A 27167-nucleotide genomic window follows, 5' to 3' on the forward strand; every position below is an offset into this window, starting at 1 on the left:
AAAAAAAAAAAAAAAAGAAAACGTTTGCCTGGACACATGAAAAAAAAAATTACTGAAGAACGGACCTGAGGGAAGGATGATGGAGCCCTGAAGATCAGACGGGGGAGAGGATGGTGAAGCCCTAGGGAACACTTCAGATGGACCCTAAGTGTACATAGTGAGATTCTGCCTGTGAGAAATTGCCATATGTATCCTTCTCCTTCCAGGAACTCTTGCTAAAGCCAGCTAGCCTCCTAGGAATGCCAATTTTATGATAAATCCATTTATCTTTCCTGTGGTAGAATACCAAGACTTTGCCTTAATTTCTCTAGCCTTCTTTTTCTAACATAAGTTCAGCCTGTAGTTCACCTTTCACCTACTTGAGTATCACTGAAATGGAAAGAAGTAGCTAAGGTAATTAGCTGACAGATCCTATCTATAGCCAGCCACAATGTATTGGTCTCGCTGGAAGAGACTGTTCTTATTAACACATACCTAATAAGACACCCAACACATGTCTGATATGACACTCGGCTGTGACAATGGCTGAGAATGACTTCTCTACACAAAGAACTGTAACTCTTTGGTCAAAGACCTTTGAGTGGTGGTTCTCTTTGTTGGAGCCCATAAGGCAATTCTCTATGACATTGTTCTCTTTTTGATGTCTTCCAGGACACAATGATACAATGGAAACAGGACGCCAAATGAACATTGCTACCATTTGGGTCTTAAATAACCATCCAGTGCTGGAGAGATGGCTCAGCGGTTAAGAGCACTGACTGCTCTTCCAAAAGTCCTGAGTTCAAATCCCAGCAACCACATGGTGGCTCACAGCCATCCATAAAGAGATCTGACGCCCTCTTCTGGTGTGTCTGAAGACACATATTATACATATTCACATATAATAATAAATCTTTTTTAGAAAAAAAAAAGGGCTGGAGAGATGGCTCAGTGGTTAAGAGCACTGACTGCTCTTCTAGAGGTCCTGAGTTCAATTCCCAGCAACCACATGGTGGCTCACAACCATCTGAAATGGGATCCGATGCCCTCTTCTAGTGTGTCTGAAGATAGCTACAGTGTACCCTAATATATAAAATAAATAAATCTTTAAAAAAAAAATCCCATGCCCTAAAGGTAGGTCCATGTGTGAAAGGCTTGCTCTTCAGTTGGTTCTATTAGGAAGTGAAGGTGCCTGTGGGAGATGGTTCTAGTAGAAGATCTTTGTGATCTTAGAGGCACGTCACTGAAGGAGACAGCGAGACACCAGCCCTTCCTCTTCCTCTCTCTCTGACTTCCTAGTCGTGGGGTGAGTGGCATTGCTCAGCCACACACTCCTGTCATGGTATGCTGCTGCAAACGTAGTCCCGGGGCCAAATGATCCTAGATCAGAGTCTCTAAAGCTCTGAACCACATCAATCATTCTGCCTCTGTAAGGTGGGTATGTATGACCAATAACATCATCAAAGCCTTGACAGTTTGGCTAGAGGAGAGAGAGAGAGAGAGAGAGAGAGAGAGAGAGAGAGAGAGAGAGAGAGAGAGAGAGAGAGAGAGAGAGAGAGAGAACCCCAGCACTGATACTTTAAGGAAATGTTTGGCTTCTTTTCTTCCCTTGATCAAGGGAGTATTTGGGCGTAACTGACTCTGGTTCGGTTGGGTCAGATTGCAGAACTATCACAACTATTATCTTATTCTTCCTCGTTTTCTTTTCCACTACCAAACAGCATCTGGAGATTAGAGCATCAGCCAAGAGGTAAGGATGCTGGCTGCACATGGTATTTGGGTATCAGAGGCATACATGCTGATGGCAGGGAAGGTCAGAACAGGTCAGGTGTCTGTGCCCACACCTCATGCGACCTTGCTGGTTGAAACAAGTTATTATGGAGAAAGGCAGAAAAGTTATCTTCCTTGAGGAATTTGAAATGTTGTCGTCATTAGCCAGAAGAAAGGAGGAAACAAGGCTAGCAGGAATCACAGAGATCAGGGTATGCCATGACCCCTGAGCCAGTGGCTCAGTGACCCCCTCCCCCCAAGTTACCTGAGCGCAGCACCCTGAGCATCATCCGTTGCGATTCATCTGAAGCTTGGTTGATCCACTTGCCTGGGTGGCCATGTTGCTGCCACTCAGCCACCCTGCACCAATACATCCCAGCATCCTCCGTTTCCACCCGATGCAGCTTCAGGACAAAGTCTGTGGGAGAGGATCGGTAGCAGTGCAGGAGCCTCTTGCTCCCCTCTCGGCCATACTGCAGCAAACCGTCATACTGCAGGTGCACCAGCATTTGAATTTCGGTGGTGGAGGCCACAGCGGTGGCGGCCGCAGCGGTGGCGGCAGCCGTTCCTCTGCTCCGGTACCACGTCACAGAGTACATGGAGGCTGGGCTGCCTGAGCCCTCCAGGCTGCAGCTGAAGCCCACCTCTCCATACTCGGTAGCATTTCCGGTCCAGCTCACTTTGGAGACATGGACTCGATTTCCTAGGAGGCAAAGTGGTGGGCAGTTAGAGACAAGCAAGGCTTTTGGCCTGGTCACCTCTGAGCCATATCATTTCCACTGGGAGATCTCATCTGGGATTCTCCAGACATGAGGACCTTCATCATGAATGTTTTCCTTTCATGCTTCTCCTTCTCGTCACACTTGCCAGAACATTCTCTACTGCAAACCAAGCTAACCACTTCCCTCCTTTAGCCTCTTGCCTGCTCGAGCCTACTGCTAAAATAAACACGATTTCAGCCAGGCTCACAGCTTTTGCCCGACTTTGAACTTCCTCTTTGATTTGCCACAGGTGCTGCTCATTCCACAACTTTCAATACTCTACCAAGCTAAGTATTACTGCAGTACCAGTCCTTCTGAAATCATCTCCCCCCACCACCACACCCAGATACCATCTTCTTGTTCAGACACACCGAGAGACAGAACATTGATACCAATGTCAGAATACGGCCCAAGGGATCCATCTCCGTTATTAATCAGTATGCTTTAGACAGCTCTGGGTCTTCCTCCTTCCCTCTCCCCCACTAACCAACAGGCGAGGACTTGGAATAAAATCCCCAGGATTTGTAACAAAGAACAACAGAAAGTCAAGGTAGGAAATTCCGTTGTGTATTACATTTACTACTCCACCACAAATTCATTTATTAATCTGTTGGGTTGTTTTTCAACTTTCCCCCTTTGATCTTAGACCATATTTAGTCTAATTAGTATTTACTTGCTCTTCATGGGGAATCATGTAGAATCTTAATTCACATAAATTCTGTGTCCTTGCCTCCAGTTACCCTCTATTTGGTTACAAATTGGTTTCTAATCCATCCCAATACTCAATTAAGGTCCACTTGCAAGCTCAAGAGATCCCTTTAGTCATGGTTTTCTCATTGACCTTAGTCACTAAGGTTTATTTTCTTCTTGAAATTCTTTCTTCTTTTGACCTGAGGGAAAAGCTCCTGCCGCAGTGATGTCCACAGTACCCCCTGGCAGCTTATTCCGTAATCCATTCCCTAACCCAGGTGTACAGTAGCAACCCACAGTCACACAAAGATCACATGGAGCTTGGTACCCTCAGTATTTTAAAAGACTTTGGTCAACTACAAGCCTTCTCAAGTTGAGGAATGGCACTGTGTTAGGTTAGTCAGTTTTCATCACTGCAACAAAAATACCTGAGCAAGACAACTTAAAGAAGCAAGGTTACTGTGAGGCTGGTGGTGTCTGGCTCCATGATCCAATAACTCCTATGTTCTGCATGTCTACAAAACCAGCACCACATGGATGGCTTGCCTTATGATTAGCAGTCCATGGCTCCAGTGGCCTATTAGTGCCTATGCAGCTGTGCCCAGTCAAATGGATCCTACAGAACCAACTTCCTATGGAGCTCAGTGTGAGCTGGGGACTCTGGTCATGTTGTTCTCACCTCAAGGGAAAGTCATTAAAAAAAAAAAATCACAGTAGCTCAGGGTAGTCTGGAACTCCCTCTGTAAGTCAGGATGTCTTTGAAGATGGCCTACTCTGCCTCAGTCTTCCTAGCTGAATGCCACCACACCTGGCTTTCAAGCAAAACTTTCCTCAATGAGTTTACTCTTTTACATCCTTGAGTCTGTGACGGGAGGGTCTGGCCAATTCCTGAGATACCCCCAAAGTGCCTTTCCTTTTGTGCTGATGTGAAGTATGTGGCACTAATCTCTAACAGCCAACTTTCCTTGACTCCCCACTCCTCAACTTTACGTGAACCTCTTTATTGGGCAGATGCCAAAGTTTTCACATCTCTCTGCTCTGTTTTATCACTAGTTTTCACTGTAGACCTGGCTAAAAGGAAGGCACCATAACCATGCCATAGCCTGTGTTGCCTTGGAATTTTATTTTACTTTTTTCTTTTGAGGTCAATCTCACTCAAGTCTCAGGGAATGAATAAAATATTTGCCAGAATTCAACACGAATGACCTTTAGACCACTTCCCAATAAAGCCCCCATTTCCATGTAAAATTTCATGAGATCCATTCTCCTACCAGCATTTTCTTTCACCAGGATTGACCACTAAGGTCTGCTTAAAACATTCTAGAACTGTTATGGCTTGCTTTTTCAACCTCTTCCAAACTCCTCCCTCAAACTAGTTTCAAATGCTTAAGGTTCACTTCATCAGGATGGGTGGGTCGCAGCACTGACCCCCACCTCTCTGGAATCAACTTTCTATATTAGGATTTTGTTGTTGTTGTTGCTGCTGCTGTTGTAATAAATACTTAAAAGAAAGAGTTTAGAGGAAGAAATGCTTCTTTTGTCAATAGCTTCAGAGATTTGAGTCCAAAGTCATCTAGGCGTTGGGCCAGAGGTGAGGCAGAATTGCATAGAGTGGGAGCATGTGGCAAAAGCTGCTCTGAGGATGGCAAGGAAGAGGACAGAGCTCAGCTACACCCATGGACTTCCTCCTTCTTCCCCTTTATTCTGTCTGGCACCCCTACCCTCATCCCCAGGCTATTGGATGAGGCTACACACATCCAAGCTAATCCTCTCTGGAAATGTTCTTATAAACACACCAGAAGTAGACTTTACTATCCTCCTTAGGTGCCTCCCAATCCAATTGACTTAACAGCGCAGACTGTGAGAATATTTTGATACACTAAAAGATCTAATCCTGAAGCCATATTTCTACCTTAGAAACACTGGCTTGAGCTAAGAGATGTTCCTTCCTTAAAAACGTTCAGGCGTGCACAGTCAAGTGTTTGGCTAAGACAACTGGCAGGCAGGGATATCAGTCATACAGTTCCAGAATGTAGGAAGACAAAGCAATCATGAGAGTCAGAATAGATAATAAATGGGGTCTCTGGGGCATCCAAGGAGAAGTGAACAGTAGAGTCTAAAAGCACAAGGCTCAGAATATCTAAATCCAAAGATTTGGGGTGATTATCTTGTAGACAACAGTTAAAGCCAGGGCAGGGTATTAGAAGTTCTGAGAAAAGTTGATTAAGAAGAAGAGCCTAGGATCACTCCCTGGGGAACACTCAAGCTTAATAGAGAATGGGAGAGACCTGAAGAGAAAGGACAGAGGAAGAGATCGCTTCCTAAGCCGGTTTCTCTTATGCTCCTCTTGCAGCCTGGAAGCTGGCCATGGACAAGAGCCCTATCTCACTCACCTTTGCAGTCTCGTTTCTAGCATACGGGAATGTCCAGTTATAATCTTAGGGGCTTTATTAAAAAAATGTCATCTTGAAAATAGTCCTCTAAGCACCATATTAGATTGAGTTATTTATGTCACACTCTTGCATCATATCCAGTTCCTTAGCTGGGGTACCCATTTGACTTTAATCAACAGTTTAGAGGTGACCCAGCCAGGACTGAGAGACCCAGTCAGGCCTATCTGCAATCAGACAGCAGTACTCGCAGACTAGCTGGAATGGATGGAAGTTCCATTCCACTTTTAAAGATCTCCAGAGGTGGAGAAGACTCCCCCAGTACACCATTCCGACAGTTAACTACTCTTATTTGCCTTATGTTTAGGCAGCCAAATGTTGAAAAGCAATTTCTCCACAGATCCCCATAGAGTTGTACAGTTTCTGTTCACAGTGGGAGAAATATGCTTCGTATTACTCTTTCTCTGCCAAATTACAGTAGGGCCCCCACCGGAGTGACACAGCTTGTTATTATAGAGATCTGGAGATACGATTCCCAGGGCAGCTGCATGGACCAGGCTGCCGAGCTGATAAGCAAACCAGGCAAAGGGATCTTGTTCCTGTTCGAGCTCGAAACCTCAGACTGAGTCACCTTAAACAACCTCCCCTCCCCGGGTAGGCTACCAGGTCCTGTAGTCATTTGTAGGTTCCTATCATTTCTATGGTCCAGATCCTATTTTTTAATCTCTTCATAGTCATACCTCAGACGTCACTGGAGAAAAATCCTACAGAAAGATGCATGACAATACTCTCCTAAGGTTTACCTGTGGGCCTGAGTTTCAATTCAGTGAGTCCTGAAGTTTTTCTTTCAAGCTTTTGCCAAGTGCCATTTGAAGACAAGAGCCATTCCTCTACAGCACAGTGGTAGTGGCCCTGGTCACTGTCCTCCATGCTCAGGATGTTCAACAGAAATAAGTCTTGAGAAATTTTCTCAGCATAAAATTTTTGCTTGCTCCGAGGGGTTTGAAATTCGTTTCCATATTTTACAGTATTGGTTTGGTCCATTTCTAGGATTTTCAGATAGGAGGCATTTGCAGAAATGGGAGAGAAGTACCAAATGATGGATAACGGAAGGTTGCCAGCAGATCGGGACAAGATGGCACATTCTATTTGAGTGCTGGAGCTGATGGATAGCTCTCGGACCTGACTGCTTGAGTTCACTCTCAGTTTGCTCTCTGAAGGAAAATAATGAAAAGAGTTACTTTACTAGAAGCACACACACACACACACACACACACACACAGAGAGAGAGAGAGAGAGAGAGAGAGAGAGAGAGAGGTGGGAGGGAGAAAGAGAGAGGGAGAGGGAGAGGGAGAGAGAGAGGGAGAGAGAATTTTAAGCTTGTTTGTTAACCAGGGCAAATAGCTGCTACAGCGACAGTGGTTCTTAACCTTCCTAAAGCTGTGACCCTTTAACACAGTTCCTCCTGTTGTGGTGACCCCCAACCATAAAATTACCTGTTGCTACTTTATGTCTACAATTTTGCTACTATTGTTAATCACAATGTAAATATCTAATATGCGCATATCTCTCTTGACCCCCAAGTTGAGAACCACTGCTCTACAACCATCGTGTGAGTGAATTATCTCACGGCAGCTGCCCTAACTGTTCATTCAACTTTGGTATGACTCATCATCTGAAGAAGCTGCACATTCCATCCCTGAGCTCTGTCCACCTCATGGGCAGCATGTGCCTGAGAGGAGCTGCGAATGGGACCCAACACAGAATTGTAACTATACTTAAAACACTGTGGAATTTTGTTTTGCTTTTGTGCATGAATTCTGTAGATGACAGTGTAGTGTTACAATGTCAAAAGGCTAGACATGACTGTGAGGAGTCTGTGTAATTGTGAGTTGATGTTTCTCTCGTCATAACATCCATCTGCTGGTCCTCCTTCTGCCCTTACTGTTTAGGGATGGGGGCAGTCATGGAAACAAGCCCAGCTCTTCTCCCACATGATAATCCTGTTGTATTTAAGCAGAGGGATCTCTTCTATAGCATATTTGCATCACTTAAGAGAAAATGACATTATCTGAACCACTTCTGGATCCCCAATTTGTCAAAGTCTAGTTAAAGCTGCCTTCAAAAGTGAGCAAACAAGAGGAAGTTGTTCACAAGCTATTACAATTCTACCTTTCTGCAGCCACTCCATTTGAGACTATCATACGGACACGGGCTCTGCTATCTTTTAACTCTAGTGGGTTTCTTCTGTCCTAAGATGAACAATAAATATCACAAACCTCTTCGCCATTTCTTGTTGATAACTCTACTTTTCTTGATGTTGCCAATAGGTCCCTGAATTCCCCCTTCAACAAACATTTATTAATCTCATTATATATCACATACCAGACTATTCTAGGCATTTTGTGTATAATAGCTCCTGTCAGTGAATCACGGTATAGACGAAGTTATAGGACAGGAACAAAGTCTTCCTGGCATTGGTCACCAATATAGGACAGAGATATGTAGTAATTCAGCAAATATCAGGATCATCCAGCAGATTTATCTAACCCAAGGACAGGAATGAGGGGGGACTTCCTGGAGGAGGCAACTCTGAACTGAGCCTTGAAGATCAATAGCAGTCATTTTGATTAATAGAAAGCAAAGGAATTCCACATAAAAGGAAATGAGGATTATCGAATCCAGGCAGTTGAGTGTAGTTGGAAGTCAGGAGGTTGGAAAGTAGGAGGTGCCGAAAAGACAAGTGCAGAGGATTATAAAAAATCTTTCAGCCTGCCATGGGAGTTTAGACATGCAGAGGACACAGTTTCTAATCTGTGGTGCTGGGATGTGGGGAGGATCACCACATCATGAACAATATGGAAGGGACATCTAGGGACAATGATAATGACCTATGCTATGACACTGAATATAGGCATGCCTTGGAAGCAATTAGGTGTGAATCCCAAGACCAGAAGACAAACCATTCTGCATGACAAACGAACACGGAGGCTGTCAATAGGTGGATTGTATCCATGGGAAGAATTTTTTTTTTCCCTAGAAAAGCATGAAGACTCAGAGGACACACCTAAGCTGGAATCCAAATGAACAGTTGTTTTTTAAAAAAAGAAATTGGGCTCAATGGGACGAATGCATGACTACCATGAAGGAGAATCAGAAGTTCAAGGTTGTTCTTGGCCACCTAACAAGTCTGACGCTAGCCTGAGCTTAGAAAGAAAATAAAAGCCAAGCATTGTAGCATACACCTGTAACTGGAGCACTTCGTGGATTGGGGTAGGAGGACTGAGAATTTCAGGCTAGCCTGCACTACAGAATGAGACACCACCAAAACCCAAAAACAAACAAAAGAATTAATATAACGACTTGGAGGAGGAGAAGAATTCTGTACCAGAGAATGAGAAGGAATCCTTGGTGTCAGGAAGGAAACCTCATGCCACGGGGCCGAGAGCAAGGAAAGGAAGGCTCATGGAAAGAATCTCAGACATCATGGGAAGGACAAGGAAATTAAGGCACGAATTCCTGAGCAAGATCCTGACTAATAACAGAAGCACCGCTCTGCAGCACAGAGCAGGTGGTGGCTGCTGTGGAAGAGGATCGGCTTTGGGTGCACAATAGACACACCCCAGTACAATGGCAGGTCAGAGATTTTATGGAGGCGGTGACTGCAGTAGTGATAGATTAAGTGACTTGTCCAAACCCAGAGCTCATCACGTCTGAGGGATCTCAAAGTCCCTCACAGCAAATCAGGAGAGAAGAAGCACAAAAATGCGGCAGAACCTCAGCGAGGCAGGCTTTCACTCTTAGCTTTGTGTGCTGTTACTGAGTTAAGACTGAATGAGACTTGGAACCACAAATTCTCTCTTATGCATTAATACGTTAAAAGAGGTAGCCAAGCATATTTGCGGTGGTTTGAATGGTTATAGCCCCCTATAAACTCATATGTTTGAATACTTGGCCATAGGGAGTGTGGCACTATTAGGAGGTGTGCCCTTGTTGGAGGACCTGTGTCACTGAGGAGGCAGGCTTGGAGGCTTCCTATTGCTCAAGCTCTCCATGGTGTGGCACACCCGCTCTTTTTGCTGCCTGTGGATGAAGATGTAGAACTGTCAGCTCCTTCTCCAGCACTACCCGGATGCTGCCATGCTTCTAGCCATGATGATAATGCACCGAACCTCTGACACTATAAGACAGCCCCAAGTTAAATGTTTTCCTTTGTAAGAATTGCCATGGTCAATGTTGTCTCTTCACAGCAATAAAACCCTAACTAAGACTGTATTCTAATAGAATTTACATGATCCTCACCATTTCCAAATACAAAAACCATGCTGGAGCACCAATAGTGACTGACCTAAAAACAATGTCTCCCCTGGAGGGAGGAGGCTCTTGAGGTTCAGCTCTGCCACACAGTATCATGTGGCTGCTGGCAATGGGAACTCATGGCAGGTGTGGAAAGGTCAAAGAGCAGTGGTTATTAGCTACTAAGGAAGTGTCTCATTGTTTTAGCAACCAATGTGGCCATTCCACATAGCTAACTTCATGTCAATGCCACTATATCATGCTCACTTTACCAGGACAAACACAATGAATGGATACTTTATGTCTATCTCTATTGTTTACACAAAGTGGGAGGAGTTCCATTGTTATTTGAGACAGGGGCTCACTATTTCAGCTTAGGCAGACCTCAAATTCTCAATCCTTCTATCTTGGCCTCCTGAATACTGGGATTATAGGTATGCACCATCACACCTGGCAAAAAAAGATATTCTTTCTTTTTAAACAGGGATCAATGTCAAGTATCAATTACCTGGAAAGGTGACAGTAATCATTAATAGGTTAGAGGTGGCAGATACCCTGGCTGGGCCACTTGTGCACACGGAATTTCTGTCATAAACTTCCACTTTACACCGATACACTCCTGTCTCCTCCATAGCAGCATCATGGATTTGGAGTTGAGAACGAAAGAAAGACTGTGACACTGTCGTCTTCCTGTGGATCTGGGAGACGATGTCCCCCCATTCAACTGTGCCATCATGGGTGATTCGAATAAGCTGATGAAAGGCTCCAGAGCCAGCTGGCTGGAACTGCCACGTTACCGAGAATGGCAGCTTGAGATCTGAGTAGTTGGCCCTCACTATGCAGGACAGGTCGAAGGTATGGGCTAACATCACTTGTGGCTGACGGCTCATCAGATTAACTCGTAAACTTGATTCTGCAGGGGGGGGCGGGGGGGGGAGAAAGCAAGACACACTTCTTGTTTACTAAGTTCAAGCACGGGAACTTCCAAGTTTTCTCAATGCCACCCTTTACACAGGGCCACACATTTGTGTTCCTGGAGTGTCGTGAATTTGGGGGTAGAGGTTGGTCCACAGTACAGTCTGTCCCAAATTTCAATCTCAGCTCTCCAAGTCTCCCCCCTCGCCTACGACTGTTCTCGGCAGCCACAACAAGCAGGCAGTGTTTCTTCAGTGTGCCACTTAGACAGCTGCACTGAGCAGGGACACCACGCGCAGCCAGGGGCTGGCTTCTTTCCTCTCCCCACTCAGCAAGTGGAACACTCACAGCAGGGTCTGGTCTCCTTCCTCTCCCCACCCCCCTGGGCTCAGTGTCACTCTCTTGTTCATGCTAGAAAAGACTCTATGATACCTGGGCTGCGACTGGAATGGGACAGGCTTGGCCCCACTCATCCGTAAGTCAACTACGAATCAAAATCATAGGGGTTGGTTTTCAACTTTGAACAATTTACAAGTTGCACTCTAGAATGATCTTTATAAAGACAAATAAACTCAAGAGGTTGCTGTCAGGCCCGATTTGCATATTCTCCTCTGCATGTCTCAGGGTACACATGCCGCTGGCACTCAGGGGACATATACCACTAACACTTGGGGTACACATGCCACTAACACTTGGGGTACACACGCCACTGGCACTTGGGGTACACACACCACTGGCACTCACAGTACACATACCCGGGGCATTCAGGGTATGTACACCTCTGGCAGGGGTTCTGGATGACACCACTCAAACTGTAGTATAGAATAAGTTGACTAACACACATTCAGAAAAGGACTTTTTCCAGTGACTTACTCAGAGATTTTACAGTGACTGAAATCTTCTGGCTTGACTGCAAATCTTTGGCCTGGCTCTGGGGTCTCTCTGACACCCTGCACTCATAGGTACCACTGTCTGGGACCGTGGCAGAGGCAATCTCCAGCCGAAAGGTGGCCCAGTCCACTTTCTCCAGCCTCCTGTTGCCACGGTGCGCAGGGCCCAGAGAAGAGACTCCCAGCTGCACAGTACCATCTTGCCCCATGCCAGCCACAAACACGGGTGTGGTCTGGTCCTGGGCGGTGAGCCACCAACTCACAGACAGAGCACTTGCATCTCCAGCTGCCTTGCAGAGAAGGGTAAGCGTCTCTCCTTCCCACACAGCATGTCGCTCCGCAGACACGGCCACACTTCTTGCTGCAGATTACAGGTTATGGAAGAAAAGTGCTTCAAGTAAATAAATAAAAAAAACATTTCTAAAATATGATGATTCGTTTTAACTATAAAGCACTTTACTTGTTTGATCAGAGTTGGTTGACTCTTCTGTACCATACCCAGAACAGAGATCTTCCAAACGCATCATGGATGGATGGATGGATGGATGGATGGATGGAAAGATTAATGGACAGCTGGATGGGTAGATAGTGTACAAGGGTGTGTGTGTGTGTATGTCTGTGTGTAAATAAAATAAAACTTCCCTAAGATAATTATTGCATAATGGAAACAAGACAGCAGACAGGTGACCAGGAAAGCCCATGAACACATACATGATTCATAATATATACTTCCTTTTCTTATGGTTTTGTTAATCTGGCCCATTCTGAAGAAGGTCTAGTTGGGCAAATATCTGATAGTATTTTGTTTGATTCATTAGGGAGGTAAATGAACCTGAAAGTAATGAAGCCCTGATAACTTAAATTTTAGGGTGTTTGTTTTTTAGAATAAAGGCTCTCAGTCCTTTCAATATGCTCTCTGCCTTCCTGCTCGCATGTAGCTGCCAGTCGGAATTAGCTTAGTATGTGTTTTAAACATGGAAAGAAAATTATTAACTAGACCTCTGTTTGCAATACCACCACACACCCCACTAATCGGGAACATTTTATATTTATATACACATATATTATATATACAGGTGCATATCTATCTTCTATCATAGGTAAGTGACAGACTTCTCCTGTTTAAATGTTGTACTATAACTATATGCCAAATAACTATAAATGCAAGGCCAGCTCCCAGAATGGGAAATTCAAGATGTAGAGAAACGAAAACATTCATTCAACAAATGCTTATTGTACAGGGTCCTGTTCTGGCTGCCCTGTGGGCCATGTAGATACATCAGGAGCTCCTGTGTTCTGGGCATCCCAGCACTAAGTGTAAGGAGAGCACCCACCATGACTTGAAGGCAGAATACTCTGGGCAGCACACTTGACCTCTCCGAGCCTTTGTGTTTCTTTCCAGGAAAAATGAGGGTAATAATAGCAGCTGCATTTTTACTTTGTGGAGAGGACTGAACAAAGGCCACACACTAAGGGCCTTGGGCTATGGAGACTACTGAAAAGGGTCAGCAATTACCATTTGTGTTTAATAAGAGGCACTAGCAATGGCAGAGGTAGTTCAAAGCAAAAGAGAAAAGTAAAACAGACTGGCAATAGAAACCTAAAGGGGATCTAAACGGATCTGCTAATTGTTCTTCCCGATCCCTGAGATGGCTTTTAGGCTTGCACACACCAGCTCAAAGGTAGAAGGAAGACTAATCTTCATAAACGAGTTGAGCAAATTACCAAGCTTGCTTCTGTAGTTTAGGTGAGAGAGGCGGTGGTATATGTTTTGTTTGTTGGTTGGTTTGTTTTTGATATAAAAATGACTCATGACCGAAGTTTAAAAATTAGATGGAAAATAAGAAGCCACAATCTCACCTCTTTAACATAATCATCAAGAGCAGTTTCAACTAGCATCACTTCAAAAAATGTGGTCATTAGCCTCATAGTAAGAAGTATATAGCAAGGCCCCTTCTGTTTAAAATATTCATGGAGTGACAACGTCTGCTCATGTTTCAAACAGCAGTTGGACTTTCAAAACAGAATGTTAGACAAGGCCCTCAATAAGTATGCTAATAAGCTTTCCAATTGCTACATGTTAGCCCCAGTTTGGACTCTAGCTTATGAGAAAATAATTCTCTTTAGCATTGAAAGAAAACCATCTCTGCAGGACCAGAGCCCAACGCCATGAAGCACCCTTTGGAGCTTCTGAGAACAAATTCTCACACATCAGGTTTAAAGAAGTTCGTAGATATTTTCCCCCTGGGAGTTCAGAGATTTAGTGAGCTCTGTGCAAATATGTAAACCGCCCACATTGTCTTTCCTGAATCCTAGAAACTTAGACCAAATGTTTAGCGTGGAAACTAACACCAACACACTTCCTGGCCTGCCACTCGTCCTGAGCTCTGCTTTCTTCCTCCCTAGCCAATGGGGAGAGGGAAGCAGCGCTCAGAGGGGGCATTTATCTATCTTTAGAGATACCCCTAATGAGCAAGTGTAGCAAGAATAGCTGTCATTTTAGCTCAGTTTATTTTTAATTAAAATTTCTTCCCATTTTTTTTTTTTCAGCTTTTGGGCAAATTTTCTTTCTAGAGTTTGACTTTACCACTCAGCCCAGAGGATTCTAATATTAGTTGTGGGTACATCTGTTTTTATGCTCTACACAAAGCACTGAGGATTCAAACATATTTAAAGTCACTCATCCTTCACAAAGTAATGATGAGCCCAGTGGCTGTCCTGGGGCTGTTTTGTGTTGCAAGAACAAGATATGTGAGGCTGGGTAATGTATAAAGGGCTTAAAGATCCAAATATTGTGGTACTGGCATAGCGTGGATGCTCTAACTACAGCAGGACATGTGAAAAAGAATACGAAGGTGGTCTCATTCACACAGTCCTGTCTCCCAAGGTGGCATTAATAGGCTCACGAGGGTGGCGCTCCCATGGTCTAATTTCATCCTCCTCACCACGTTGAGGACCAAACTCTGAGCCTTTGAAGGACAATAACACACAAGCCACAGCAGTGGCTCTCACTGTAAGGGATGCTCAGAACCAGTTGAGCAGACAGCTCACCGTATCCCAGCAAGCGCAGAGAATAGAGTCTGTCCGCTTTCATTTGTCTCTTCATTCCTCACTATGAGTCAGAATTATGACCCACTGCAAGTTAACATAACAAGATTAGCAGAAGGCAATTGAAAAATGGCTGCCCAGACTCAACTCAAGGTCAGCTTACTAGGCTGTGTGTTCCCCCAGGAAAAGGGACTCTATACTTCTCCCCTCCCCCCATGCACACACGTGCATTCATACACATGGACACACCAGCACACAGCATATTCATGCACTTATAAGCATATGCTTATATACATACAAGTACGCAAACACACAAAGTCAGAGAACTTCATTAAACAGAAAACAGCATATGAAAATTAACAACCAAAAAAAAAAAAAAAGCAAATAGACTAAAAAAAAAAACCATAAGATAACAAGATAGGACTTAGGGGCCACCTACTTTTATCATTTTATAGACAAGAGAACTGAAATGAAGAGAAATTAAGAGGAATGGCCATGCCCCACTGCTCAGGAGTTGTACTCCGAACATCTTGGCTAGTCTAGGTGCTCTCTGGTCCTTTACAATTTATTTCACCTCCCATGGGATCCGACAGGCTCCAAACTCTAAAGGAAGACCCATTCCCTCCCCCATGTTCCTGTAATGTTCCCCCTCGGGGGCATCTGAAGACAGCACCATCTGTGGATGCCTCTGTGTCATATTGTCACGTACCTGTTGGCTCCCTCAGCTTCATCTGGTAGCCTGGTGACTGCTTTCTCTGAAGCACCTGCCAGAAGCCCCTCTGAGTCCTCACCACCTCTGCCACTTCACAACTGTAGGTGCCAATATCCTCTGGACCCACAGAGAAAATCTTGAGAGAGAAAGTCTGGGCACTTAACTTTGAGACCTGCAGCTGTCCTTGGCTTGCTCTGCCTTTGTAGTCTCTCTTCAGGTCCAGGACCCCACCAGCATCAATCTGGGCAATTTCCTTCCCACTGAGGAACCAAGTGCCCTGAAGCTGTGGGTCACCATCTCTGCCGACAACCAGGCAAACCAGTTCCAAGGGTTCTCCTTCATCAGGTGAGCTACTGGCCCTGATGCTCACTTCAAAGTCTCTTGCTAGGCAACAAAAACAAAGCAGACGTTTAGAAAGCCTGCTGTACTTACCCGCTTTTGGCACAAGACGGATGGAATCCGTGATAAGGATCCTGTGGTTGCATTGCGTGTCACCTTTCAGTTCTGTGGTGCCAGAGTTCCCTACTCCAAAATAGCCATGCAGTAAAAGAAAATTACAAAGTGCATTGGTTTAATAAGAGGACCAGCTAAGACAGTGAGTGTCCACTGTGGAAAGCAATACTCCAGTGGCGGATCACTGACTTTACATGATACTCAGCTCTACCACATCTTGTGGCTGACTAGTCTAAGTCACCCAGGAAGGACAGTATCCATAGTTTTCTGAAAGCAGTCCCCAGTAAGGAAAAATTTTGCACACCCAGATGTGTCAAGATCTACTTAGGTCTGCCTCCCAAATTAAAAAGTGAACTATTTCATGCTGTGTTGAACTGCTATAAATTAGGTCTTCTGGTTTTCTCTTTTATTTTTGTACTGGGGATTAAACCTGGGCCTCACTGCATGCTGGGTATTTGCTTCTTCCTCCGAACCCCCAACCTTCATTTCTTACCTTGTTTGTTTGTCTGATAAACAGCTAGTAGAACTTCCTAACTTCCAAGCACAGGTGATAGGGCCTTGTAGGACCCACTGAGCACAATTTGGACCCTTGAAAGCCACAGGATGCGGCAGAGCTGAGTATCATGTAAAGTCAGTGATCTGCCACTGGAGTATAGCTGTCTACAGTGAATACTCACGGTCTTAGCTGGTCCTCTTATTAAACCAATGTACATAAAAAGGCCAAAAATGACTAGGGCTTCCTGTCTACTTTTGACCAAAATGTCAATGGATCATGCAAGGTGACACCACTTCAGTACAGAGATGGGGCGTGAGGGGGGGCATCCTGCTGCCCACAGGGGCAAGGCTTCATATTGGAAACTGGAGCTGCCTTGAGGCCCAGCTGCCTGTGGTAGGTGGGCTTTCGAGAGAGGCAGATGCGAGCACCTTCTGTCCCCTGTAGGTGCTGGGGCGCACTCACTGTGTCTGTAACTGGGGTGCCTTGCTTTTCAAACAGAGAGCTGGCTACACCGTGGGTGATTATTTGGACTACAATTAAATAATGGAGACAACGTGCTTACAAAGTGCCTGGCAATCGTGGTTACGAAGCAATTTCCACGGCTGCCTTGTAGCATCAATCTATCTGTTTCACATTTCTTGTCCCGTATAAACTCTCCCATGAACAGAGCCCTAATGGAACATTCTGGAACATCTTTTTTGTTATGCTTTCCAGATGACAAAAACAAAATTAGCTTAAACTTTTTATCTACCTTTTAGAAAAAGTCAACAGAAGGTCTTAAAAAAAAAAAGATATCTCTACATACTCACTGAGAATGAATTCACAGGTTTCCTGAGAAGATAATTACCTGCCGGCTGGATCCTCAGAGCTGTTTGATCTGTCTGCTTTCTTGTGATCAAAGTCCATGTTTCATCTGGATCCTGGATCCATTCTGTGGCCTCACAGAACACCTGGCCTTGATCTGAGGGCTGGAGCTTGCCTACGGACAGCTTGAAGAAAGTGGCTCCAAGTTTGTCCAGCCGTATGTCACCGGCCACAAACCTGTCTGCATAGGAGGACCCAGGGGTCAATATAAAATCCTTGGAGAGAGAAATGATCTCAGTGGCTTGGCCTCCTCCGCCTTCCTGCTTTAGGTACCAGGTGAGAGACAGATGGGTATGTTGAGCCGTGGCTTTGGTTGCCTCGCAGGTGAGTTCTAAAGGCTCGCCTTCCTTCTTACTGAGCGTCTGGGAGGGCATGGTAGCAGACAGGGTGTCGGGAATCACTGGAAACAAGGCAACAGTGATTATCTTATTGGTTCATGTTTGTCTCGTTAGACCTTCTCGAGGGAAGATGGCGCCTAAACCTCATCGGCAAGGCGCATCCCTTGAGTGCTCCCAGCCACATGCTTTCTTAACACGGGCTTTCCCTTTTTGCTGAGAGAGCAAAGGGATTTGGCAGAGTGAGCGGCCCAGTGAGGCAGGACCCTGGCTTTGCTTCATCAGGACAGGATGGAGCCAGGTTAGTTACTCAGCCACGAGTAGGAGGAACACTGGAGTTTCTGGGCCCAGATTCTGGCTCTCAGCCACTCTGTCTCACTATATGGACATGAGTGGATTGCTTTTTTTCCCCTCCCTAAACCCTAATCTGCTTTTTCTATTATGGAGATCTAAAGTAATGTAATTTGTTATTCAAAGACCAAATGCAAGCAATCTTTCCCAAAGTTTCCATAGCTGTCTAAGGACCCTACTATTCTCTTCCTCAAATGTAAACCACACTGTTGAAGCTCATGTAAAAGCAGCACCCAGGCCAAGCCAATGCATATTACAGACATTGCACAAGAGCTGAGAGTTCCCAGGAAGCTAAGAGGTGGTGGGAGATGGACATATAAGTAGCTGATTATGAGGTAACTGGTAGTCACAGTATGAACAGGGCATTAAGAAGAACCAAGTTGGGGATATGGCCTGAGGGGATCTAAAGGGTTCGGTAAAGGAGGTAGTGTTGAGTCTGCATTCTGGACTTCATGTAGGAGGTTGCTAAACTACAAAAGGAAACTAGATATTCCAAGTGAACCCCACTTGCAAGGATTTGATCCTCTTCCTCCAGATAAACGTGCTAGGAAATGGTGGTTGGAAAAAAATCATTCTGCACTTGATGACATCACTCATGATACTGGTGCTGGCTCTCTTACTAAGCTGCAAGATGATATGGGGGCGGGGGGCATGCAAAGATCTATCTAATGCTTTGGGACTACCAACTTGTGTGTGAGGGGCTTGGGAAGGCCCCACACTGGCTTCTCAAGCTGTGTGGCATATATCACTGGGAAACCATGAGACACCTACTCGTGACACATCTCCTGAATGTGTCGGTAGGCTCTTTACCCAGAGCAAAGAGGCTAAGTGGCAAGTCTCTCCCTTGGCAGGGCATTGCGATGGTGGAGACAGGTTTGCCAGGGGCCGAGTAACAAGAGCTCACCAGTTAGATTTGTCTTCGCACTGTAACTTCCAAAGTACTTCCCATCCGTGTTGGGTGTGTCGCACTCATACTCGCCAGCATCCTTCATCTGGAGTTTTGAGATATGCAGCAGGACCGAGTCACCCTGCAGCCTCTCTACATAGATCTCCTTGCTTTGCACCCTCTGGGCATACGTTGTGTAAGAGAAGCCGGCATCCTTGGTGCTGATGATCTGGATCACCTTGGTCGGGGCACTTGGCAGATAAATAGACCACTGGAAATCCTGCGTGGAAGGACCCTGATGACCACTTACATTGCAACCGATGCTGACAGGGTAACCTTCGGCTCTGTACAGAGGTCCTTCTTGAATTTTTACTTCCCTCTGGCCGATGCTGAGCTTAGCTTGTAAGTAGGAGGAAGAAAGGGGATAAAAATAGGTGAGTGCTCTAATTCCCAGGGTACCACAGTGCATGGGTCTCTATATTACCATCCCGGTAAATGAGACCGCAGGTTATTCTCTGTAATCACCTCGAATCCTCACCACCTTCCTCAGGCTGGATGGCAATGGAATGGCTCAGTGAGGTCATTGTTCCTCTGTTTACTCAAGCTGGCATAGCCCTAGTCTCCTTTTGAAAATGTCGAGCCTCAACCATGTATCAAAGCCACATCTACCAAACAGCAGCTTGTCTAAATGGACTTACTTGAAAGGTAATATCGTATCGGATGTTTTACCTTTTGCAGTATTTTATGGCAAAACAGCATAAACCTTCTCAAACCCCAAATTCTAAGACACAGTCTCTCTCTCCCACAGAAGGGAGGTGGGTGTTCAAGAGAGGCAAAGTCCACAGCTCTGCTCCTTCTTGCTGGTTGGTTACAGATATTTGTAGCCCGCAGTCATGTCTGCTGCAAAACTAGATAAAATTAGCACCATAAACGGCAATGACACTTCCTGTCTCTGCAGTAAAGGTTTTTCTTTTTTCTTTGCTTTTGCTTTGTTTCGCTGTCTTTACTGTTCTAATTTCTTAGAAAGGCTCTTTCACTTTGCTTGAAACTCTTAAACGGATGTTTATGAAGTCCAGGTTCTGGGCTCACAGTTTGATTTTTTTTCTTACCCAGGGTTTTCAACTAGGATGTTTTCTAATTGAAACTGCAGAAAATTAGGTCTAAAGGAGAAACGTGATTAAAAGGTAGCTTTTTTATAGAGATGTTTTAAACTCAGCATTTTTTTTTCAGAAACTACAAAGTGTTCATTAGGATTAATACTAAAAGTAGGCTCGCTTTGTGTTTCCAAAAGAGCAGAGGCCAGAGGTAATGATGTCAAAGAGATGGACAAGATCTTCTCTGAGGGTCCAGGAACCCTTTAAGGACAAGACGGGGTTAAAGGAAGCCAGAAGGTCCATGGAGAGCTATGGGCAGCATGAAGCTGTTGACAGAGTAGAAACCTTCAGAACAGGCCCCAGAGAGCCAGAGCAAGGGCGAAGGGTTCAGGAGACTCCTGTGGGGAGCAAGGGAAGAGATGTGCAGAGCCCATGAGAGGAAATGGGGAGAGGCAGGGCAGAGCTTCCCTCCCCCACAAGAGGGTAAAGTGATTAATTGATAAAATCAACTAAAAACTTAAAAACCGCATCTGAATACACTCAACCAAAAACTGGCCAAGAAACTAATCAATACCCAACCATGCACATTTCCAGTAATAATTTAAAAATGCATTTAAGTATTCATAAATCTCAATGTTATATATTTATATCACACTTTTTTGCTGAATATCTATAAATAGAAATTAGACTACATTAGAAAAAATTAAATTATTACTTACCAGAAAATGATGACAGAGAAGTTTTAAACATTTTCAGCAAGGTAACCTTGTGAAATGTAAAATGTGGGCACTGTGCACCAGGTGACACATAAAGGAATATTTACAGCAGTGCCATTCACTGTTGCCCCAAAACAAGGGACAGCCTGCATGTCCATTAACAGCAGAACAGATAAACTGTGGTAGTGTACCATAAGATGGAATTTTTAAAGAAATTAAAAATTATAACTATTTGTAGTAACATGTAGAATTATTCATGGAATACCTTTGGATCTCTTTGGCTATCTGCAGAAATAGTCCATTTAAAAGTTAAAATATTTAAAGTTAAAATACAGGGAGCTGGAGGGATGGCTCAGCAGTTAAGAGTACTGATTGCCTTTCCAGAGGACCCTGGGTTCGATTCTCAGCACCCACAGCTCACAGCTATCCGTAACTCCAGTCCTAGGGACTCCAATGCCCTCACACAGACAGACGTAAAGGCAAAAACACCAATGGCTATAAAATTTTAAAAAAAAAATTAAAAATAGGCAGAAAGATTGATGCTAAAAAAGTTAAAACCGTCAGCCAGGCGGTGGTGGTGCACACCTTTAATCCCAGCACTTGGGAGGCAGAGACAGGCGGATTTCTGAGTTCGAGGCCAGCCTGGTCTACAGAGTGAGTTTCAGTACAGCCAGGGCTAGACAGAGAAACCCTGTCTTGAAAAAAGAAAAGATGAAAATTGTCTTTAAAAATAGGTCAGGGAGTGGTTATTGTGGGAGTCAGGAAGGTGATTTGCGGGGAGGGTCATTCCTGTTGATGCACAGGCAGACTGGGCGGGCACTACGAGGGACCTGATCATGTTGTTTCTTGAACCCTGTAGTGATTACACAGGTTTGATTTTCTGCTTATTCGTCAGGTTACCCATTCATGTTTTATTAGCCTTTTCTTACATATTGTATCTCATCATGAGAATATTTTTTTTAGAACTGAGGAGATGTTGCAGTCAGCAAAGTGCCTGTCGAGCCAGCATAAGTGCCTGAGCTTGATCCCAGTATCCAGATAAAAGCTGGGCACAGTGGTGTGCCTGTTATCCAAGTGCTGGGGAGGCGGAGCAAGAGGAATCCTGGGGCTTGTAGGCCGGCTCTATCTGAAACAATGAGTTGAGCCCAGGGTACAAGTGATAGATCCTATTTCTAAATATAAGGTGGTACACCCAGCTATGACCAATTTGGTAAGGTATCCTAAGGGCATCACTGGCCCTCATATCTTGGTGGCAACCAACAGCTCTCTAATTAGACTTGAGGCCCACCCAACAGGAAAGAAATCATGCTTAGTACCTAGCCAACTGCCCAGGGCTAGTGAGGTCATGGATCTTCAAGAAGAATCTACTACTGACACTTTACTAAACCAGCATAATCCCTAACTATATTCTAAATATTTATTTTTATACCCACAGGGAAGCATAACTCTTACGACTCACTGAATAAACTGTCCTTTGCAACAAGGGAGAACATTACAGAAAAGACACAACCTGTTAAAAGGCGAAGTCATCGCGGGAGCCCAGCTCCAACAGTTACATTTACAACACAACTCCTGCAGCTAGGACTCGAGGAACATCATAGCAGAGAGGGCAGAAAGACTGTCAGTGCAAGGGGGCCAGGAACAACCCCACTGTGGGAATGTGGCTTCTAGAAATGGCAGAGAAGCTTCATCCATACCCCAACAATATGAGTGCAGAAAGAATACCCGGAAAAGTACCACGTTCACAGACAGATTCACATGGAAGAAGGAACTCTCACTGGGCCCCTCTCACTGACCAAGAACAGGCAACAAAAGATGGTTGAGAGCAGGAGAAATATTCATCCCCATGGTTGATCCCCTAACTGTTTACCCAACACCAAGTGGTCAGCCATAAAACCATATACATGCAAGTAACACCCAATGAACTGAGTAGGTTGGATGTATATATTTATGCACAGGGACATACGGATATACATACATGTAATGGTAACAAAGAAAAAGGAGCCGTGAGTTTGAGAAGAGGTCAGGGATTTAGGAGAGGTTGCAAGGATGAAGGAAAGGGAAGAAATAATATAATTATATTTTAATTTCCAAAAAGTTACAAGAAAAGAGAAAAAAAGGAAGGAAGGAAGGAAAGAAGGAAGAAAGGAATGAAAAAAGGAAGAAAGGATAGAGTGAGGCTGAGAAAGGTACCTGACATTGGTCTTCACACACACACACACACACACACACACACACACACTCTTTTAAAGTGTAGTTTGGAGGCACCATTCACCTTCTCCTGCCAGGGCACGTTAAATTGTTACTTGTAGTATGGGCAGCTTGGCCATGCTTCTTCAACACTTTTCGTCACTTCCCAGTGAAATAAGTGCATGTTAGAAAGTTTCTACTGTGAAAACCAGCACTTCATTCTTCCCTGCTTTATTTGCCAAGTCGATAAATATTTATTCAGCCACTTACAGTCTTTCTGATACTTGAGAGATTAAGACATAAAGATGAGCTTAGAATCATCTCTGTTCTTGAGCCTTATTAAGCTAGCCAGTTAGAATGGCAGTCATCTCTATGAGAAAGATACAAATGAAAGCCACTGGAGGGATCTGAAGAGAGCAGAGAGCTTGTGGCTTGGGGGCACAAACAAGTGAGGCTTGTAGAAGGGATGCTATCTCAGTTTGCTTATGTTTCTGTGACAAACCCATAACCAACATCAACTTGGGGAGAAAAGGAAAGGGCTTAACTCAACTTATAACTCACTGTTCATCATTGAGGGAAGCCAGTGTGGGCTCTAAAGTTAGGAATCAAAAAGTATGAGCTGAAGGAGAAGTACAGCTTAATGGCTTTGTCCTAGGCTCATGTTCTGTTGCCTTCTTACATAGCTCAGGTCCACCTGTGTGGGGATGGTACCACCCATTGTGGACTGGCCTTTTATGTAGATTAGCAATCAAGTCCCAACAGATATGCCTCCAGGCCAATCTGATGGAGGCATCTCCCAAGTTGTGACTCCCTCCTCCCAGGGATGTCCAGGTTTGTGTCAAACTAACTAGCACAAATGGCACCAGGATTGAACTTTGGGGGATTGAAAAGATTACAGGCCAAGTGGAGACAGAGCCTTTGAGGTGAAAGAAACTTTATGACAAGATGACCTGAGTAAAAATGGAAAGAGCTGTGCAGAAACAGGAATCGGTTCACTGGTGGGAAAGAGGTGCAAGACAGATGGGTGCATGAGACTGGCCAGGAGCCTCAAGGGCGTGACTCTCAGGGCAGTCAGCTCAGAGTTAAGCTCTGATCATTGGGCACCAGGGATCCATTCAGAATGCCGGGAAGAGCTTAGGAAAAGCAACTGATGATTGTCTGGGGAATGGTGGAAGCTGGAAAGAGACATCAGGTAACTTCTAGCTCAGGACAGAGTTGATGAAAGGGCAGGGGTGGGGAGAAAGGGGCTGTAACTCAAGAGCTGTTGTGGAGATGGTGTCTGTAGAGGTTAGCGCTCTGGACACTTAGTACAGCAGGGATGATCAGGGACAGGAGGCCGGAGGAGATCGGATATCCATGTTTGATAGATAGATCAGCTGGAAGAACAACTGTACTCAGCAGGAAAGGGAGGTATCAGTGAGACGTACGATTGTGTGTGTATTCAAGGGTGGGTGAGAAGATAATACATTTAACTTTAGAGATGGAATTTGAGTGCTCTGGAATAAACAGGAAAGACATCCCAAACCAAAACAAACACACAAAAAACAAAACAACAAGAAACATTTGGGAGATATTTAATATGTGTGTATCATCTTAAAGAGCCTTTAAAGACTCCGAAAACATTTGCAATTTAACCCTTTCAAAAATTCTGTTATTTCTGTGTTTGGTTATGTCCAAATTCACAGTGATTCAGCCAGACTTGAACCTAGGCCTACGAGAGCCCAGTTGTTCTATGGCTATGCCCACTGTTTCTCACTGCCTGGGAAGTCCCTGAGCCCGAGCTGTAGGTATAGACTTCGTCCATTACACATGAGTATTCAGAAGTGTTATGGAATCTAAAGATGTCCAGTGAGAACCTCTGTTATATGGGCAGGGATGGAACCCAAAGAAGACCTGGCAAGTCAGGAAGGTGGGAAGGCAGCTATCCCACAGCGGCTTGGGAACCAAGGAACGTATGTTTCAAGGGAGAAGGGCTTGGTCAGCACCGTAGAGGGCTGCTGGGGGGCAGGGACTAGGAGAGGCCTTTGAGTCAACTGAGTCGATTGCTGTGCAGAGTTTTGTACGTCATTCCAGGAGAGCAGAAACAGCGGTGGGTTTGAGGCTAAGAAGTGACTGCAGAACATGTAAACCACTTCATGGCATTGTAGGGGACAGGACAAGGATGGCAACTAGAAAGGGCAGCCAAGTGACAAGTGATGAGTGCTGGGAGGAACAAGGGCACCTTCGCAGAGGCAGCAGTGAAGAAGAGACATAGGGAGCCAGAGAGGGCTCGTGGAGGAAGAGGTTGGACTACAAGAAAGAAAACCACTGTGCACAAAGCCCAACCATCCATTCACTAAGACAGAGAGAGCAATGGCCAGTCCCCTGCAGGAGCATCCCCTCTAGGAGGAAGTGAGAAGCCCTGACACAGCCCATAGAGATGGTGGCCATGACAGACATGTCATTCTGTGATCCCTGTGAACTGACCTCTGGACATCATTTCTTTCCATCTCAAAGATACTGGCTGGGGATGTGGCTCAGTGGTAGAGTGTTTGCCTAGTACACACTAGACCCTGAATTTACCGGCCCCCCCCCCAGAATTGCAAAAATAAATAGATTAATAAATATCCTGTAAAACATCAACACTTTTCCTTTCACTTCTGAAAAGGTCTGTCTTAGCCTGTTGCTAGTAATCAAGAAAAAAAAAACGTAAATGGAGTCGTATCGTAGAAACACAGGCCTGGAGACTATGAATTGCAAGATTAAGGCACTAGTAGATTTGGTATTCAATGGGAGCTTGATTCATGTAGATGTACCTTCTAGCTGTGTCCCCACACATGGAAGAGACTAGCTGGGTCTCTCCAATCTCTTGTAAGAGCACTAACCCATTCAGCCAACTACCTGTCAAAGGCTCTATATCCTAATGTCATTCCCCATCCCCCCCAGTTTAAGTTCTAACAGGGAAAATCCAAGAGGACCAAACATTCAGGCTACAACACAGCCAAAGAATTTGAAGTAATTCTACGTTATGCAAAACTTACCTAGGGAACAACCAACACACCAAACAACTGTTCTTGCTGTATACATTAGAAGCAATGTGATCTCTCTCTCTCTCTCTCTCTCTCTCTCTCTCTCTCTCTCTCTCTCTCTCTCTCTCTCTGTGTGTGTGTGTGTGTATGGCTGGGGTGGTGGAGGTTGAGACATCATCCATCCAGAATGAAGTGGAATACTTTTCTGTTTTTCCATGGATACAATCTCAGTAACACAAAAATAGCCCCTCTCTAAAGACCTCTTGTGTTAATGGTCCCCTTAATTGTTTGGCAGTTGGTCAGGGTGAGAGGTGATATAAGCAGGCTAAGTCCAGGAGAGCATTTACCCATTGCATTAGCTTCTAATAGTCACATTCTAATTGGTTACTTAGTGTTCCTGTTTAATAGAGAAAATAAAAATAAAATGGGCCAGGTAAGGTGGCTAATTGGGTAAAGGCATTTATTAAGCAAGTCCTGATGATCTGTGTTCAATTGTAAGAACCTACAAAACGAAGAAGAGAACCGAATCCAGAAGGCCGTCCTCTGACACCACATACAACACACAACACACACAATAGTAAGTAATCTAAAGAAATAATAGATTGAGGCATTGACTGTGGCTCAGTGGTAGAGTGTTTAGTGAGGGAGCAGGTGCTGGGTCCCAGAGACTTAGTCCCTGCATTACAAAACAACACTGCGAAGTTGGGACAAAGAATAAATTTGCTGAACAATGTAATTAATCACTTTATCATCATTAATTTCCTGCATTTCCTCTCGATAATTAAAATGAAATGCAGCAGGCTTCAAGTTACTTCCTGACTTATGCATGTCTCATGTAAGACCTGTGATTCCATGCAAAACTGGAACTTAATACAGGTCAAAGACTAGAAGGAACAAATGCAGAATCCTGGTCAGGCAACCATGGAAGGTGGGGGGGGGGGAGCGACCATCTTCTCCTTTCTGAATTTTGACTGTTAGGATGCTTCCTCTAGACCTTTGAGCCTGCTTATCAAAAACAAATGAACAACTGAAAACTAATACTATAATAGTAATAACAACAACAATAATAATAATGATAATGATAATGATAATTGGAACAAGAACGTGCAACTTTCTGTATCCTTGTGCAGTGTAAACCCAGTTCACTCCCATACAAAGCAAATACACAGTGCCCGCACACGAAGCATGAACACTCAGTCAGGTGACTGAACAGGATCACAGACACAGCAATCCATGCAGGACTCCACCAAGGCACTGTCCATCAGTGTTTGCCCTGCCAGGGTGCTGGCAGGTGCCAGTCACCTGGGAAGTGGTCCTAGTGCA

General features: G+C 44.6%; 1 protein-coding gene across 1 annotated transcript in view; it reads right to left on the minus strand.

Annotated features, from left to right (window-relative positions):
• Cd101 (CD101 molecule) overlaps positions 1–27167 on the minus strand; it is a 38920-nt gene that overhangs the window by 10202 nt on the left and 1551 nt on the right. The window contains exons 2-8 of the mRNA XM_031374984.1: positions 18855–19235; positions 17248–17664; positions 15449–15835; positions 11675–12052; positions 10395–10799; positions 6394–6804; positions 2015–2452 (exon numbers count right to left, since the gene is read on the minus strand). Of these exons, the coding sequence (XP_031230844.1) occupies positions 2015–2452; positions 6394–6804; positions 10395–10799; positions 11675–12052; positions 15449–15835; positions 17248–17664; positions 18855–19235 (2817 nt within the window). The remainder of the gene's footprint in view (positions 1–2014; positions 2453–6393; positions 6805–10394; positions 10800–11674; positions 12053–15448; positions 15836–17247; positions 17665–18854; positions 19236–27167) is intronic.

This window comes from Mastomys coucha, unplaced genomic scaffold (genome assembly GCF_008632895.1).
Source record: "Mastomys coucha isolate ucsf_1 unplaced genomic scaffold, UCSF_Mcou_1 pScaffold16, whole genome shotgun sequence".
NCBI lineage: Eukaryota > Metazoa > Chordata > Mammalia > Rodentia > Muridae > Mastomys > Mastomys coucha.